General features: G+C 41.5%; 1 protein-coding gene across 1 annotated transcript in view; it reads left to right on the top strand.

Annotated features, from left to right (window-relative positions):
- ADAMTS17 (ADAM metallopeptidase with thrombospondin type 1 motif 17) overlaps nucleotides 1–15,185 on the top strand; it is a 192,968-nt gene that overhangs the window by 14,323 nt on the left and 163,460 nt on the right. Inside the window, exon 4 of the mRNA XM_055792598.1 lies at nucleotides 13,284–13,456. Within this exon, the coding sequence (XP_055648573.1) occupies nucleotides 13,284–13,456 (173 nt within the window). The remainder of the gene's footprint in view (nucleotides 1–13,283; nucleotides 13,457–15,185) is intronic.

Genomic DNA, 15,185 nt, shown 5'->3' with positions numbered 1-15,185 from the left:
GTTCATAGAAAATGCATTACAAAATTCTTACGCTGTAAAGTAAGACAGCCATTAGTTACAAGCTGGATTGAACCCAAATCAGTCCAGGAAATCTGCCTCATCCTTTTGCCACTGAACCTTTTGACCTTCTGTCTAGGGGCAGGGTGCTGCCTGTCCTTGGCAGAACTGAAATTCCCTCCCTGAGAGGAAGGGCTAAGGGAAATGAAATTGGGGAGATACTGAGTAATTATATGGGATCACAAACGGGAAGAGGAGATGGGTGAGTACCATGGCATCAGAACTGTAAAAATATGACAGTAGAAGGCAATACTGAAAAAAAGTTTCTAGTAGCAGCTACGACTTCTTGCAGTTTTCTGGGGTCCCACTATATGCTGCTCCTCTCTTTGTCCAAAAGGGAATATGGATAGTCCCCATGGTTGCTGGGATCCTCCCTGCAAGCTCTGTCTTCCTCAGGTTGCCCCAGAGGTGACTGACAGGCAGGTCCTGAGCTTGGGGGACCTCATGGCATGGGCTAGGTGGACCCTTGGTCTGATGTGATGTGATTGAACTTAACTCTATGTGTCAGCAAGATTAATTACGTATCTGTTAGATTTCTGATCCACAGACAGTCTGAGGAGCTAGAGTTTCCTACTGCAAGCAAAGTCATTGAAGTTCTTTGTATTTGTTGAGCTAAGAGCACACATGTTCACACATACACATATATGCACACACTACTACCATAGCTCAGCTTGTGCAAAGGTGGTGGCCAGGCCACATGGGCTGAGCGTGTGTCTGAGTTCTGAGGCAGAGGGGATTGACAGTCTGATAAAAAATTTATTTAAGGCTATGGATCTTGTTCTGTGACTGGGGTTTTTTTGCCTGCCTGATGCTAATTGAGGGGCTAAGCATGGGCTGGATGTGGGGAGAGCATGGGCTGTTGCATGTGACCAGGATACCCCCAGCACGTAGATGAGGAAATTCGGGGACTCTGTGATTCCCTGCCCTGCCCTGGGATCACACAGGAGTTTGTGAAACAGCGGGGAACAGATTTTTGTATCCCTCGGGTGCTGATTTTTTGTGTTGACCGCAGGCTGGCTATGCTGAAAAGGGAGCAAAGCACCGGACTGCTGAACAGCGGAGAGTGCTACTTGCTCGTGCAAACAGTCACTGCTTCAAGTAGCCGTGTCGTAAAATAATGAAATGGCTCATGGGTTTTGCCACTTAAAGGCAGACTCCTGAATGTTTTTCATTGTTGCGGGAAAGAAATGTAAGTCATGGCTGTTAATAGGCTTAGCACGTTAACGACCTAATTGACTCCTGTCTGGTTTGGATTAACTTTTGTGCACAAAGAGTTTAGAAACAAAATAATTAATCCTCTCTGACACACAAAAGGTCCATTCCTAATGAAATTGTGTGGAAATGATGATCTAGGGGCACGCTTCCAGAGTTTCTCCTGGGAAAAGGTCTCTTTACTATGGTACTCACCAGTGTCAGCGGACTGAGGGACTGATCAGATTTGTACTAGAGGCTGTTTTTCACTTGCTTGTAATTTGGCTCACCCCGGCTAAAACTTGGCAGGAAAGAATGGAGGTTGTAAATACGGGGTAAATATTCACATGCTAGACATTTTAGATACACATCCTGTATTGTGGAACAACATAGACAGAGAAATACATGTCTGTGTAAATACAATATAAAAAGAGTATTTTTCAAAGCCACAGCATTGCCATGCTTGAGCATTTTCCAGTCCTTTGCTGTTCTTGTATGTTCTGAACTGACAAGAATCACCTCTAAAGATGCCTTCTCCTTAAAATTTCATAATTTAGTGGTACCTGGCATGATCTGGGTTTACTTGGGATTCAAATAAAGCACGAAGCATCAGATGCTGAATTTTTAATGTTAGTTAATGATCATGTCATAAGAATTTAAACGGGGCTAAATTGTTCAATGGTAAATTTATACAGGCATCAATGGACCTGTGACATATGAACTTAATTGATTGTAAAAAAAGATACACAGTGATGTAATGACTTGTGTGTGTATTTGTAGGGGGAGGAGGAAAGCATTTTAGGAAAGCAAAATGAACTTAATCAGAAAGTGGCATGTGTCAGTGCTACCAAGGGGACAGAGAGCATAGCTTTCCAAGGGCATTCCTCTTGTGTTCCACCCAGAAGTGTGGTATTTTACTCGCAAACCCCAGCCATGGGAGAGGGCAACTGAGCTGAATGGTTCCTTGAAGCTAGGTAATGCTAGCAGTCTGGTTTGATAAGAAGTTGTTAAAACCTCTAAAACAACTCCTTTAAGTGGTATAATTTGTCCTACAGCATGCAAAATTATTTTTAGAGCTGCAGGAGAACTTTGTGGGAGCCAAATTTCTCCTGGAATAATCTGTATAAGAGGATTAATCTGGCCGTAGTCAGGAATGGGAAATTACTTAGGGTCTTGCATGACTGGATCTTTGAGATTTGAATTTGAAAGTGCCTACTAATGGGTTAAAAAAAAATCCCGGATCTGTGGATTCAAGGCTGATGTTTTAATTCCTTTGTTTAAATTCTGAAGTGCTCCAGCAGCAAAGGATGGATCCCATCACCTTAGGCCAGGTGCTATTGTTAGTCATATGATATGTGTATACGTATTATTTTTATCACCTGTCATCCAGCAGGAGAAAGAGTTCAAGTCACAATGCACGTTTCTGCTCAGGCATGAACATGAGCCCCTGTGAGGCAAACAGAAAACCTATTAAAAGGTTTCCAGGTGCATATGCTGTGAGGGTGAAGGGAGGAAAGGTTGGGTTTCATTTTCTCTGAAGCATGCCGTCATTAGGAACACGGGAAATAGCTTCACACCAGTGATGTGAAACACTTCTTTGGTTTTCATCTCTAGACACTGGGCTACATCTGGGGTACAAACCTGCTATCATATACACTGTTCTGATTTTAAAAAACAAGTTTGACTTTGTTGTCAAAGGTCCTAGACTTTCTTTCTGGACTTTCTGGAGAGAGAATGGAGTCATAGGGAGTTTTGTTTGTAGGTTTTAATATATATCAGTCAGAATTTCTGTACAGATAAGCCAGATGGGGTGAGAGAGAGATCTCTTTTAATGTATCATACATAATTTTTGCAGTGCTCTCAGATTTGGCCTAGACCTCCATGAATAGACTCTCTAATTTGTTTGTGGGGACAGGAGGTAGCTACAGGGCTAATCTGTGTTTCGGCAGTTATCTGTGGTTCCCACCAATCTCTGACTGCAGAGGAAGAGCTTATGGCAGAGACGAAATAGGCAGACCAGAGGGGACTATGGGGGAACTCTACCTTCTCCTTTATAACTCCCTGTAGCTAAGAATGGGAGTAAAAAAATACCTGAGATGGGGCTTCTTTCATTTCCCTGTCTCTCTGTGACCTTGTAATATATACAACAAAGCTGTTTCCACCTGACAATATCCACACACTCAGCTGCAGTAAATGGATATAGTTATGTTAACTATCATGGAACATAATTTGCTGAGATCTGGTCACATATTTTGTATGTTTCCTATGCCATCAAAGTCTATAGATGGGAAAAAAAAATCAGGTTTTCTTGATGAAACTATCAGTGTTAAAACCAGAATCAAACAATGATACGAAAGCATAGGAATCTCCTCTAACCATGTCATAAAACTTTCTATTTCTTTGGGAAAAGTAAGTTCTGTTATAACTTTTCCAAAGGTCTCCAGTGATGTATTAAAGTCCCCTTACATAGAAGGGATTTGATATAAAATACAGTCCAGGAGCATGAGAGAGAGCAGCTTGTCTTTGGAGGGAAGGTTGTTATTTCATGTTTATGATATAGACCTCATAAATTACTCTTAAATGTGGGTTTGCTCTAAACCCTTTTGTCAGTTTAAATGAACCAGTTTTCGTTTAATGCTAATGTGCTGCATGGAGTGAAGCATATGGTGAAAAAACAGGAAGATCAACATTTTAATCCACAAAAAATGCATTGCTTCTCTGTTTTAACAATTGATCTAAGCTGGTAATAATTTAAACAAGTGCTAGTATGCAGGTATCAAATGTAGGGAACACTTCCCTTAACAGGTATAAATCCTAAACACATGTTACTGCTATGTTGCATTTCCCCATCTTTAATCATTGTCTCTTAGCTGTGTTTTCTCTGCAGGTTTGACTTGGCCTGAAATAGCAGTTGTTAAGGCCAAAAAATGTGCACTAAAAATAGAGAGATGTACTGCAACCTGTATTAGTCCATATTAGGAAGCATCTGTTGAAGAATTAAAGCAAGGATTTCAGCAATGGGCTATGCAGAAGATGTAATGTGATTAAGTGTTTGCAAGCATTGAAGTATTCCCCGTATCAGAAATTCAGCACTTCACCCATGGGAGTGTGTCTCACTTGTGTGGATAAATCCCTTGGTTTTTCCAGGTCCCTGGTCTTCCAAACGGGGAGTCTGGATTTCCCCTGTAAGTGTGTGATTGTTTCCTTATGTCTGATAAACAGCAGCCTATTGGAGCAGTCTACCATTCAGAAGTGTCCTTTTCCATCACATGTGGCAAGTGGAGTTTTATTGCCAGTCTGTTCTGGATGGAGCCATCAGCATGAGGTCAGCATGGATAATGTGGAGCAGGAAGGACTCCAGTTTCTTCTTCCTCTACTGTCAAGGTGCAAAAGAGACATGAAGAGGACATGGCAGATACGCATAGTGTATAGATTTCTTCCCCTTTCAGAGCAGCTGCACGCAGTAGAGCTGTACTGCTTCTTCACTTGGTTCCTTGTAAAACTTAATGCTAGTTTCCACTGGAACATATTGAAGTCTAAACTGGCAGGTGGTAATGAGCTAGGCTGCCTAGTGTACACTGTCCTTGTCTCAGGATGTTCACAGGAATTCTGGTGGTTGTTCTGACTAGAAAGGCAGACAGGTGGCTCCAAGGAAACTAAGGTACATTGCTTACCTTGTAACTGTCTTTGTGTTCTCTGTATTATCATAAATCATAGATGAGGGTTGGAGCCAAGAGTTGGGAATTGGGACTCTGGTCTCAGTTCCTAATGTAGATCCCTTGGGATCTTACCTGTAGAAGTTACCAAGTGTTGGGCCACCTACATGTTTGTGTGGCCAAGATGGGAAAATTTTGGGGCAGGTTTTGCCTCTGTTCAAAAGCTCTAAGTTTCCTAAGTGATAGATGTCCCAAACTGTGAACCCAAGACTGAGGGCACAGAAAATTAGAGGTCATTTAGACTATAACCTCTAACTCTCAAGCAGTTTCTTTATTTACAGATTAGGGCTACTAACTCTGAGCTGGGGATGGTATCGAGAGCCTTTAGATCTGAAAGTTGTATAGATCTGAAAGTTGTATAAACTGACGGTTTCTTTCTCAGCTCATCTGTTCCCTGAGTAGTTTGACATATTTGTATACATTAGGCATTGAAAGTAACTGTTACACTACTTTTTACTTCACTTTGACTTGCTGAGCCAACACTGTTAAGGAAGATGAACCTGTATTCTTTACTGGTTTTTGCAAATCGCCAGAAGTAAATTGCTCAGCTTTCGAGGAGGTCTGTGCCACCTCTCTCAAGGTATAGGTGTAATGATGAGGCCAGACCATAGGTGGGGAGCCCCTGGTTTGGAGAGTCCCTGAGCTCTTCCAACCTCAGAAGTGACTGGAGTTGAGGTGCCAAAGCTCAGGACAGGTTGGTAAGGCTGGCAGTTGTAAAAACATTCTTTGGAAAGTAAGCACGTTCACTGCAGACTTATTAAAATAAAATAAACCTGGAGGCCAGTGATGCCATTTTTCACAGTATAACTTCAGCCAGGCATTTTGTACTCTCCAAAGCCCTGATTTGTGATTGATCTTAGATCTGCTGAGTTTGTGATCAAAACTGAGGAGCCAGAGTTCAAAGTCTTACGTACATGATGCCTTATCACTAGGACCTAATTATATTTGTGTTACAGGATCTTCCCCCATGGCCCCAAGCAAGTTGGGACCTTTGTGCATCTGTCACAAACAAAGGAAATCAATTCAGCTTCAGAGAATTTACAGCTAGTAACAGGGAAAATCAAATACAGGATGAGAAACCGAGGTACAGAAGCTAAGAGGGAGTGACAGAGCAGGTATTGCCATTCCCACTTTAATAGTCTTACCATTAAGTCATGTTTACTGTGCCTGCTTTCTGTACCATTAAATTGTCTTACCTGACTGTCTTGCATGAGTGGGTCCTTGTTTCTAGCTGGATGGAAAGCCTACAGTAAAGGTGTCCTTTTAAAAGGAGATGAGCACACATAGTTCAGGAGGTGGCAATCTTTGAAATCCTGCTGACAAATTGAACCAGTGAGTGGACAGAGATCATAATGCTTATCTTGTGCTGTCTTACAAGCCTGCCATTAAAGACAAAGTCTTGATGTGTTATGTTGATGACTGAGTATGTTTTGCAGAATAAGGTTTTAACTGATGTGTCCAAGCTACAGACTAACTTGGATAAAAATCCTTGCAATAAAATTTCTGTGGTGTTTTAAGATCCAGCCCAGAGTTCATGACTTCTGTCTCAAATTCTTGTTTGCTGCTGTGCCAGACAAATAGTCATGAACTTGTGATTTGTTATGAAAGTGACCATGTTAAAAAAAAAAACAAACAACAAAAAAACAAACACAAAACCAAACCAAAACAAAAACCCCCAACACCTTTGGGAGATGGATTAGGGAACTTTGGACCATTCTGCTATGAAATGATTTTTTTCCTACCAGTTGAAAAAACTAGTCTGCCATGCTAGTCAGAAAGAGGAGGCTCATAACCCTTTTGTAGAACAAGGCATTAAGAATGAGAGGACAGCTTTAGGTCTGTAATCAGCTGGGATTTGAATGAGCAAGCATTTTAATTCCTGAACTTCAGACTACCCACTGGCATCAGCTAGCTGTGGTAAATCTGAAATTCCAAGCTTTTAATGGAGGTATAAAAGACCAGTGAACAGGGACAATTTTATGCTGTGTCCTGACAGAGGTGAAGGGGGGCTCCATGTTCTCATGGCTGGAAATAGATTGGGGGGTGCTGGCTGTGGCAGCAACTCCAATAGTGTCTGCTTTTCTTTGTTTCCTTCTTCAATCCTTGCTTGTGTCTATTCTGAGATGCCATAGGAAAGGTGTCAAGGAAGCAACTGTGTGGAGCAAGGGCCCTGGAGGTGAAGTGTGGGGTTGTGTGTTTTTTTTGTTGTTGTATTTTTTTTTTTCCTCCTTTAGGAGATCAGTGTTTTGAAAAGAACCTCTGTTGTTGTATGGATGGAAACTGCAGCTGCAAGGTAACCAATACACAGAACTTTGGGTGTAAAGCCCAAAGGAGGCAGTGAAGGGATGTTTCTGGTGGTGTCCATGAATTTTGAACTGGCCCCCTTTATGTGCCTGTGGTGATCTCACAGCTCTGAGCTGTCCCAAGATCTATGGTTGCTCTTTTAGCTCAGGCATGTTAGCACATATTCTTCAGTGGGATGACTTCTGCAGCAAACGTGTTGTCATCCTGGAAGTCTCAGATCTCTAAGCCTGTTCAAGTTTGTCTTGCTTCTAAACAGGAGCAACTTGATCCCGAGGCCAAGCAGACAAGGTTGCTGACTTGTACAAGGGCATCCACTGTGCTGATGCTGTGCAGTCAGTCTTTTGAACAAACTGTTCAATGAATGGTTTGGAAGCAGCCCTGCTGTCAGATCTAAACATGAGGAGTAGATTGATTTAACTGTAGAGTATTTTTCTAGGTGTGTTTTTAAATGATAAACTTCCCTGTGTTTCAGCCTACCACCCCTTGATCTTAAAAGGAAGTCTGCCTGTACTCTGTTTAGGTTTTGCTTTTGCTCTGGTTCTGGGATGTAAATGCTGCTGCTGACTTCCACTTTCTGTTTCCCTTCCTTCCTGGCTCCACCATACACCTTGCCTTCTTGATTCAAAATGAAATCAAGTCATTATGCTAGATTTAAAAATTTATTTGAAATTAGTGCAGTGTCTAGATTAAATAGTGATGCTCAAGAGACATAGATGCAGTGTCATGATCTTTTAAACATGGGATTGATAGACTTTTGAGAGGTGTTTGTATCCTGCTACCAGTACCAGAGAAACTTTGTGGCATCCTGTCCCTCTGATAATTCAGCAAACTTGCCCTTCCTTGGACTGACGTGGTTTTAGGTTAACTAGCAAGCATATACCCCAAGTACTTCCTTTCTTTAATTTCTAGGCTTGGTTTGTGTGCAGGATCTCCTTTTGCTTTCTCTCTATTTTGATTTGTGAAAGTGATGATTTTTACTTCTAAGTGAAACTAATAAAACCTGCCTAATGTGAGTATCAGTGAAAGATTCTCTAGAAGCTCCTGGGCCATAGGGAGAACTAATGTTAGTTGTTTGCTCCACTTGCATACTCTCTCCTCCTTTTTGTGCTGCTGAAGTAACAGCATAAAGGAAAACAGAGCTAGCTCTCCACGTCTCCATGTGAGGGTATATAGGGATGTTAAAGGGGTCGTGGGTGGAGGGGAGTTAGCAGCAGGCTTCCTAGGGAAGAACTGGAGAGGATTTTTAAGGCAACAATAGGAAAAAAACTAGGGAGAAATCTGGCCTTGCAGAAAGGACTCTGCTATTTTACTTTCATTTGTGGCTTTTGTTGAACTGCATCCAGAAACTTTCAGTAGATTTAACTAGAATGAGGTAGCTAAAATTACAAAGGGAAAGATTAGGGAGAAAAAAAAGGTTGAAGGCTATAGGAGAAGTTGCTTTTCAGATGAGTCTGGGAAATAGTGTTGGAAGAGAGGTAGGAGGAGCAGGAAAGGACTCTGCAGTTACAGCAAGAATGTGCCAAAACCCAGACAGTGCTAGACAGGGCTTTTGGTGTGTAATAGGAAAAGGTCATTTGGGGCGGTTGCTTTGGAATTGTACATCTGCTGGGTTGCCATAAAAAGCACTGAACATAAGGAGTTTTCTACTGAGGCTTCAGAAGAGCTCTGTTATGCTTCTGATCACAGTAGGGACTATGGGTTTTTGCCATTCTGAGGAAGATTTCAAAGACTACTGGACTGCAGAATGTGATATGATCATGTTGTTTTGCAGCCAAGGAAAGGTAAGACCCTGTAGATAAAAAACAGCTAATGAGCTTGTGAAATGTTACATCCGTTTTACACTGAGGATCTGGGAGTGTATCGCTCTTCTCCTATTACCTAACAGTCCTGAATTTTGTGGTACTTTTGCCCAGATAGACTATGTAACACACTGTCAAAGTGACTGGCAAAAGAATAATGTCCCTTGTGCCTAGTCACCCATAGCATATATGTGCTGTGTTGTAGATTGACTGTTTCAGCTCATATTTCACATGAAATTCTCTGACCTCTTAAGCGGGGAACACCTGACTCCTAAAATAGTGTGCAGCTTGGTTATGTGTGCTCCCCACAATGTAAACTCCTCTGGCAGGCTCCTGCCCGTGTTTTATGGCCTCTTATGCTTTCACGCTAACACTTAACATCTGCACCACAAAATTTGTAACATCAGTTTGTTCAAATAAAGAATCCTCCAAGCATTGTTTTAATGGCTGATGTTTATTTTAGTTTGGGGTTTCGTGTACTTGTGGAGGGATTCTCTGCCCGTAGTCCATAAATCATGCGGGGCAGGAGTGAGACTTCTCCATGCTGGCTTGTTTCTGAAAGTGAGGCTCTAGACATCGGGCTTTTTGGTACCTCCATAAAGTTGACTCACCTCAGGTATGAGTTGCAGATGCATTTAGTGAGGATTTTTACTATTGGCTTTGGATCTTTTCCTCCTCCTTTTCATCAAGTGTCTGTGATATGGGATGTGTGTATTTCTTTGTTCTGTTTGTGATGGTTCATCCGTGCAAATGATAGTTGTTTTCTCCATGTGCTTGATCATGCTGGAAAATTGCTTGCATGTCTGGTAGGCAGAAAGATGCAAATAGAGACCAATGAACTTAGTCCTTTGCAAGGACAAAAAGGACAGAAAGGATAAAGAAAAGTTATCCTGTAAAGGAGCTACAAACTTAAAAAGGGGAAGAAAAGGAGTAAAAAAAGGGGGCACACACACTCGTTCTTCTGTTCAAGTAGCTTGTGCTGCTTTGCCTTACGCCTTCTGTAGTGTATCATCGGTGACCACCTGAGCTCTTTGTAGGATCCCTTGAGTCCATTACGTGTTACCTGTTTTAAGTGCTTGGACAATGTGAGGGAGAGGATAAGAGTAAGAGCCCAGATTCTCTACGTCAGGTCATTTTGGCTGTGTTTCTAGGCAAGCCTGTGGGGTGGTAGTTTTCCACACACAACCTCTAATCCCTACCACCCAGTGGAAAGCAGCCAATCCACAGTTTCAAGTAGAACTCATGGAGGAACAGAGGCCAGAGGCTTTTTGTGAACCAAAGACTACCCAGCAATTTGCCAGGAGTCCCTTTACACTGCTGCTCTCCAGAAATCACACCTTTCAGAGTTCTGTACAGCTGCTTTCTGCAAAGAGGTGCTGAATGGAATTGGCGAAGCCCCGCCAATTCCTTCATCTGCCTCTGGAGGAGGGAGCACGCCAGGCAATCCCATGGCAAATGACCATGGCATGACCTCTTCTCCCTGGAGTGCAAGCTACAGTGTAGCTTAGTGGGTTCCTCCTCTGACACAAGTGGCGGCTTTTCCACCAAAAAGGAGATTTTTGAAGTGAAAACCGAGTACTCTGAATTTATTTTCTTCCACTTAAGCCTTTTTAGACAGCTCATTCAATGCCAGGCCTGGGCTTATTTGAGTCTAGGCTTAGTCCCCCCTAAAGAGCAACTTCTTTAGAGGTAGATTTACCCCAGCTGAAAACTTCCTATGTATTAGGGAATTATCAAAATAAGAATTTGATGGGGAAGTGCTGTTATTTCCGGGAAGGTTCTGACTGCAAGCAGCAAGACCCAAAAGGTCAATGCTCTTGCTGGAATAATTTGCCGCCTTTTCCTTTTTCTCTGCTTTCATCTCTGGTATTTAAATGATAACCTTGTAAGTACTGCAGCTATAGATGCATGGCTATGCAGAAGGAGGGATGGGTAGATGAATGGAATGAAATGAACAAACAAACAAACATGGGAGCTTTTTCACAGATATTTGGTGAAGTCATCTTCATTTCATAGTTGGCAAATTGAAGGTGCATTCATCTTTCCATCTCTGTGGTATAGCCACTCCATTTTGTTTTATTGCCTTTCTAAAGTACTTAGAGCAGGGGATCTCTGTGTTTCTGTGGCAGCTTTGTCATGATTGCATACTCTTCTGTAGCTGTCCTGCAGTCCATGTGAAAACAAACCTTGAAACTTGGCTGTTTTCATCTTTGCTACTGGCACGTAGCTTCCATTATTTATGAGCACCCCAAGTTTTCATTTTTTGCTTGTCTATGGGCTCCTGTCTATCTTGTTAGACCCAGGGGGGTATTTCCAAACCCTTTTAAAAAAAGATTCAAATCAAGTTTCATGGTTGTTTTCTCAATTTAAAATACATACCAAGTGTTGACAGTTGATGCCTTGGGCAGAAAAGCATGTGTAGAGCTCTACTGGATGACTGCTAGACCACTCAGAATAGGGGTATGGGATGGACATGTGTAAATGTGCATATTGACAAGACAGAAAATGTATGAATGAGCAGAAGGCAGGGAATACATTTCAGGTGGACTTTGAGGGTCTTACAGCTGATGGAATTTATTACCCTCAATACAAGAGGGTCAATCAAAGGAAACTGATGATCTGGGTGTGAGTGCATTTACCAGGCTGGGAAAGAGGGGAAATTCAAGCTGAATTATGTAAGGGAGCTGGTAAACAGGCTGTGGAAGAACAGACTCGGTGAACACTGACTCAGATCTGCCTGCTGCAGAATGGTGCTGTGCTAAGAGAGGGTCTCAAGTTAGATCTACAGAAAATTAAGAAGTGATTCTCTGCTCTGGAAAATGTGTAGTTTGACACGAGGTATTTGTCTGATCATCTGTTACGGTCTATCCTGTGTCACTTTTGTTTTGAATGTTACGTTTATGCTGTTTCAGGACTTGTGTGTTCTGCTCCCTTTTTCATTGGAAGAAATCAGCATTAATACCAATGTTAATATCCATAGCATATTGCAGGGTAAGCACTAAGCAGATGTAATTTCAGTGAGTCTTGGCAGTTTGTTTCTTATTGCAAAATAAATTTGACTTTAATGACTTCATTTGCTTTTCTTTCATTTTACAATTGAAAACATGAATACATTTTTTGTGACTGCAATGAAGTGAGTAGATTCAATTTCAGATCTGAACTTAATCTCTCTTGTTCACGCCTCAGCTGCTTTGCACATCTGCCTTTGAGCTGTGAAACACGTTTTACCTTTCAGTTCAGAAGAAGACAAATTCCTAATACATTAGTTCCTTAGTTTGGAGGAAAGAAGGTTTTAATTTTTATGTTCTGTGTTTTAATTTTTGTGTTAATGGTAGCTGACCACCGCTTCACTTTCTAGTGCTTAGAATGGGTCATTTTCATGGGTTCTTGTAACTTAATTTCATGAGTGATCAGTTGGTCTAAGGAGTCCCCTGCTTTTGGTACATGTACCACAATAAAGAGGCATGTGAGCTCTGTACATAGGTGGTCAGTGACTGCAGCTGCTGGTGCTGGTGCTCATGCCAATAGCAATAAATGAGCAAAGAAAGCTTGAGAAGGTCTTATCTAGCCTGACCTTCTGCACTTCTGGGTTTCATCCAGAGACTTCTGCAGTTGGCTAATGATGCATGTTCCAAAACAATCTGACTTAATTTAAAAATTTTGAGACTCTGTCTTGTGTTCTGTTACATTGCTCTAGTAGTGCTGGTAGCAAGCAAAAATGCAACTGACGGAAATATTGAGTCCAGGAATATCTTACAACTTCCCTGGCTAATGAGCACTTGGAGAGTCTAGAGTGTACACTGCATCCCAATGCACGATCTTGTATGCTAAAGTTCTCTTCAACAGATTTTTTCCTTAATTAGCACTTGTTCCATTATAGTGGAATGTTACCCCTTTCACAAGCAAGATTTCCAGTTTCTGAAATTTTTGCAAAAGCGTGACTTCTTGGTTTGAATTACAGTTAATCTTTTTCTTTTCTGGACTTTTCTTTTCCCATCCTCTTTCTTATTTGCATGTAATCTGGTGGTCTCATACAGATCTGCACACTGAGGTACAGATATACTTGTGAAGGAACCCCTCTTGGTTGCTGCTTTTTATCAGCAAAGAACACTTTAATTAAAGGTCATTGCAATTTGAAAGTGCACAAGAGTGTGTTGAAAAGAGTATGAATGCTTTATTATGATCTATCAGCCTTAATAAGCATTTTGATTTTTAGAAAAGAAGAGACAAAAGAAAATGAAATCAACCAGTGACTGGAGGGAGAGAAGAAATGCCATTCGGCTTACCAACGAGTACACAGTAGAAACCCTGGTGGTGGCAGATGCTGATATGGTCCAATACCACGGTGCAGAGGCTGCCCAAAGGTTCATCCTCACAGTTATGAACATGGTAAGTAGGCACTTTACTCTCAAAAGAAGAAGCAGGAGCAAACAGATCATATCCAGGGTAGGTTAAAGCTGACTTCCTTGACAGCAGAAATGGGTAACTGTTTTGACCTTGAGGTATGAGGAAAGGTTTTGGTTTACTTGTGTTACGTGCCTCTTCTCCTCCATCTGTGCAATTCCCTGTATTTGCCTAAGAACATCACAATAAATAAAAAAAAATTGAAATTGAAATGACAAGTTTTCAGTTAAGAAATATTCCATAATTTTTCAGGAGTGGTGTTTTCTACCATATTTTTTGTACTGCTATGGTTTATCTTGGAAAAGAGTATCCCAGAGTAGATAGATGGTCTTCTCTGACATGATTTTTCTTGGGTTTCTAAAGATTTCCATGGCACACCTGTTTCATAAGAGGTATTTCTCTGTGGGTCATTGTCATAGTGGGCAGTCAAAGTGTTATTGAAGACAGCAGTCATATTGATTTCCAGCAGAAAACCTGGCTTTAAGTCAGTTAGAAACACCTTTTATCTCTGGTTTTTACATAATGAACATGGCTTCCTCCCTTGCTATAGAAAACATGGCAAATACCATCAAACTGCCTGCTAATCCCCTTCTCTTTACCCCGGGACCTCTTGTGCTACATGAAGTGGCGCTGATCATACCTCTGAACAGTTGATGGAATTGGGCTTTAGAAGCATTCTAGAGTTCTGCAGAGAATCTGCCAGGAGTGAGGAGAGCCATTTGAAATTGCAAGATCATATGAAGTGTGGGTGTTAATTTGTTAGCTGTCCTAGTATTTAAGCCTTCTGTCTCAGTTGATAAGGGAACACAAAGCCTCTCACAATGAATGCTTGCTCACTTGTTGGCAGTGACAATTAAGAGATAATGGCTGAATTGGATGCAGACACTGAAAACTCTGCTCAGAGATGGCACGATTCCTTCCAGAAGCACAAGGAAGCCTTAGAGGAAGATTGTGTTCCTCTGCCCATACTACTATAACATCCAGGAACAGTTTGTTTTCCTGACTACTGCTCTGTTGTTCGTGAGCAGCAAATTGGCTTGGAAAAAAATAGCAGTTCTAAACAGTAATTAACTGGTCATGCTTCCCAGTGAAGAGCCAAGAGATGGATTCTCAATGTGTAATCCGGCTATGGGGCAACAGCTTTTTAAAAGGCCTGGTATTCCTTTATCAAGCACTGGTATGAGGGAGCTCTACTGTAGTGCAATGCTTTGCTGATTAAGCAGGGAGTTTGTTTAATTAGTCTTTTCTATGTCCCTTCCTCTACCTTTTATTTTGCCTTCTAGCATGCTGTGACAGTAGTCACTTAATAAGGCTTCATTGTGTCTCTACATTTATTTGGATTGGTTTGTAGGAAATGTCTTCTTGCAACAAAATCCATTTATGTCACCATAACTTCAGGGTCTACTTACTGGCTTTCTTGCATTTAAGGATGTGTTTACTGGGGGCACAAGAGCCTTATTCTTCTCATAGCCATGATCCAACTTTAAATTCACGTACCAGTTTTGCAGTGAGCAGCCAGAACATAAGTTGAGCTCTGAACAAATTTGCTTCTCAAGTCACTTTTTGAATTAACAGAAATGCATATTCAGATGTAATGTATGTGTCAAGGCTGAGTTTCTTCCTTATGTCAGATACTTTGGACCTTGAGAGGGGTGATGGATGCTTTTTGCTTGCAGTGGCAGCCCAGGGGCCCTCCTAAAATCTGTTCCGCACT

The sequence above is a fragment of the Falco peregrinus genome, chromosome 1 (assembly GCF_023634155.1).
Source record: "Falco peregrinus isolate bFalPer1 chromosome 1, bFalPer1.pri, whole genome shotgun sequence".
Lineage (NCBI taxonomy): Eukaryota > Metazoa > Chordata > Aves > Falconiformes > Falconidae > Falco > Falco peregrinus.
The sequence above is the reverse complement of the archived record's forward strand: the minus strand, read 5'-3'. Positions and strand labels throughout refer to the sequence as shown.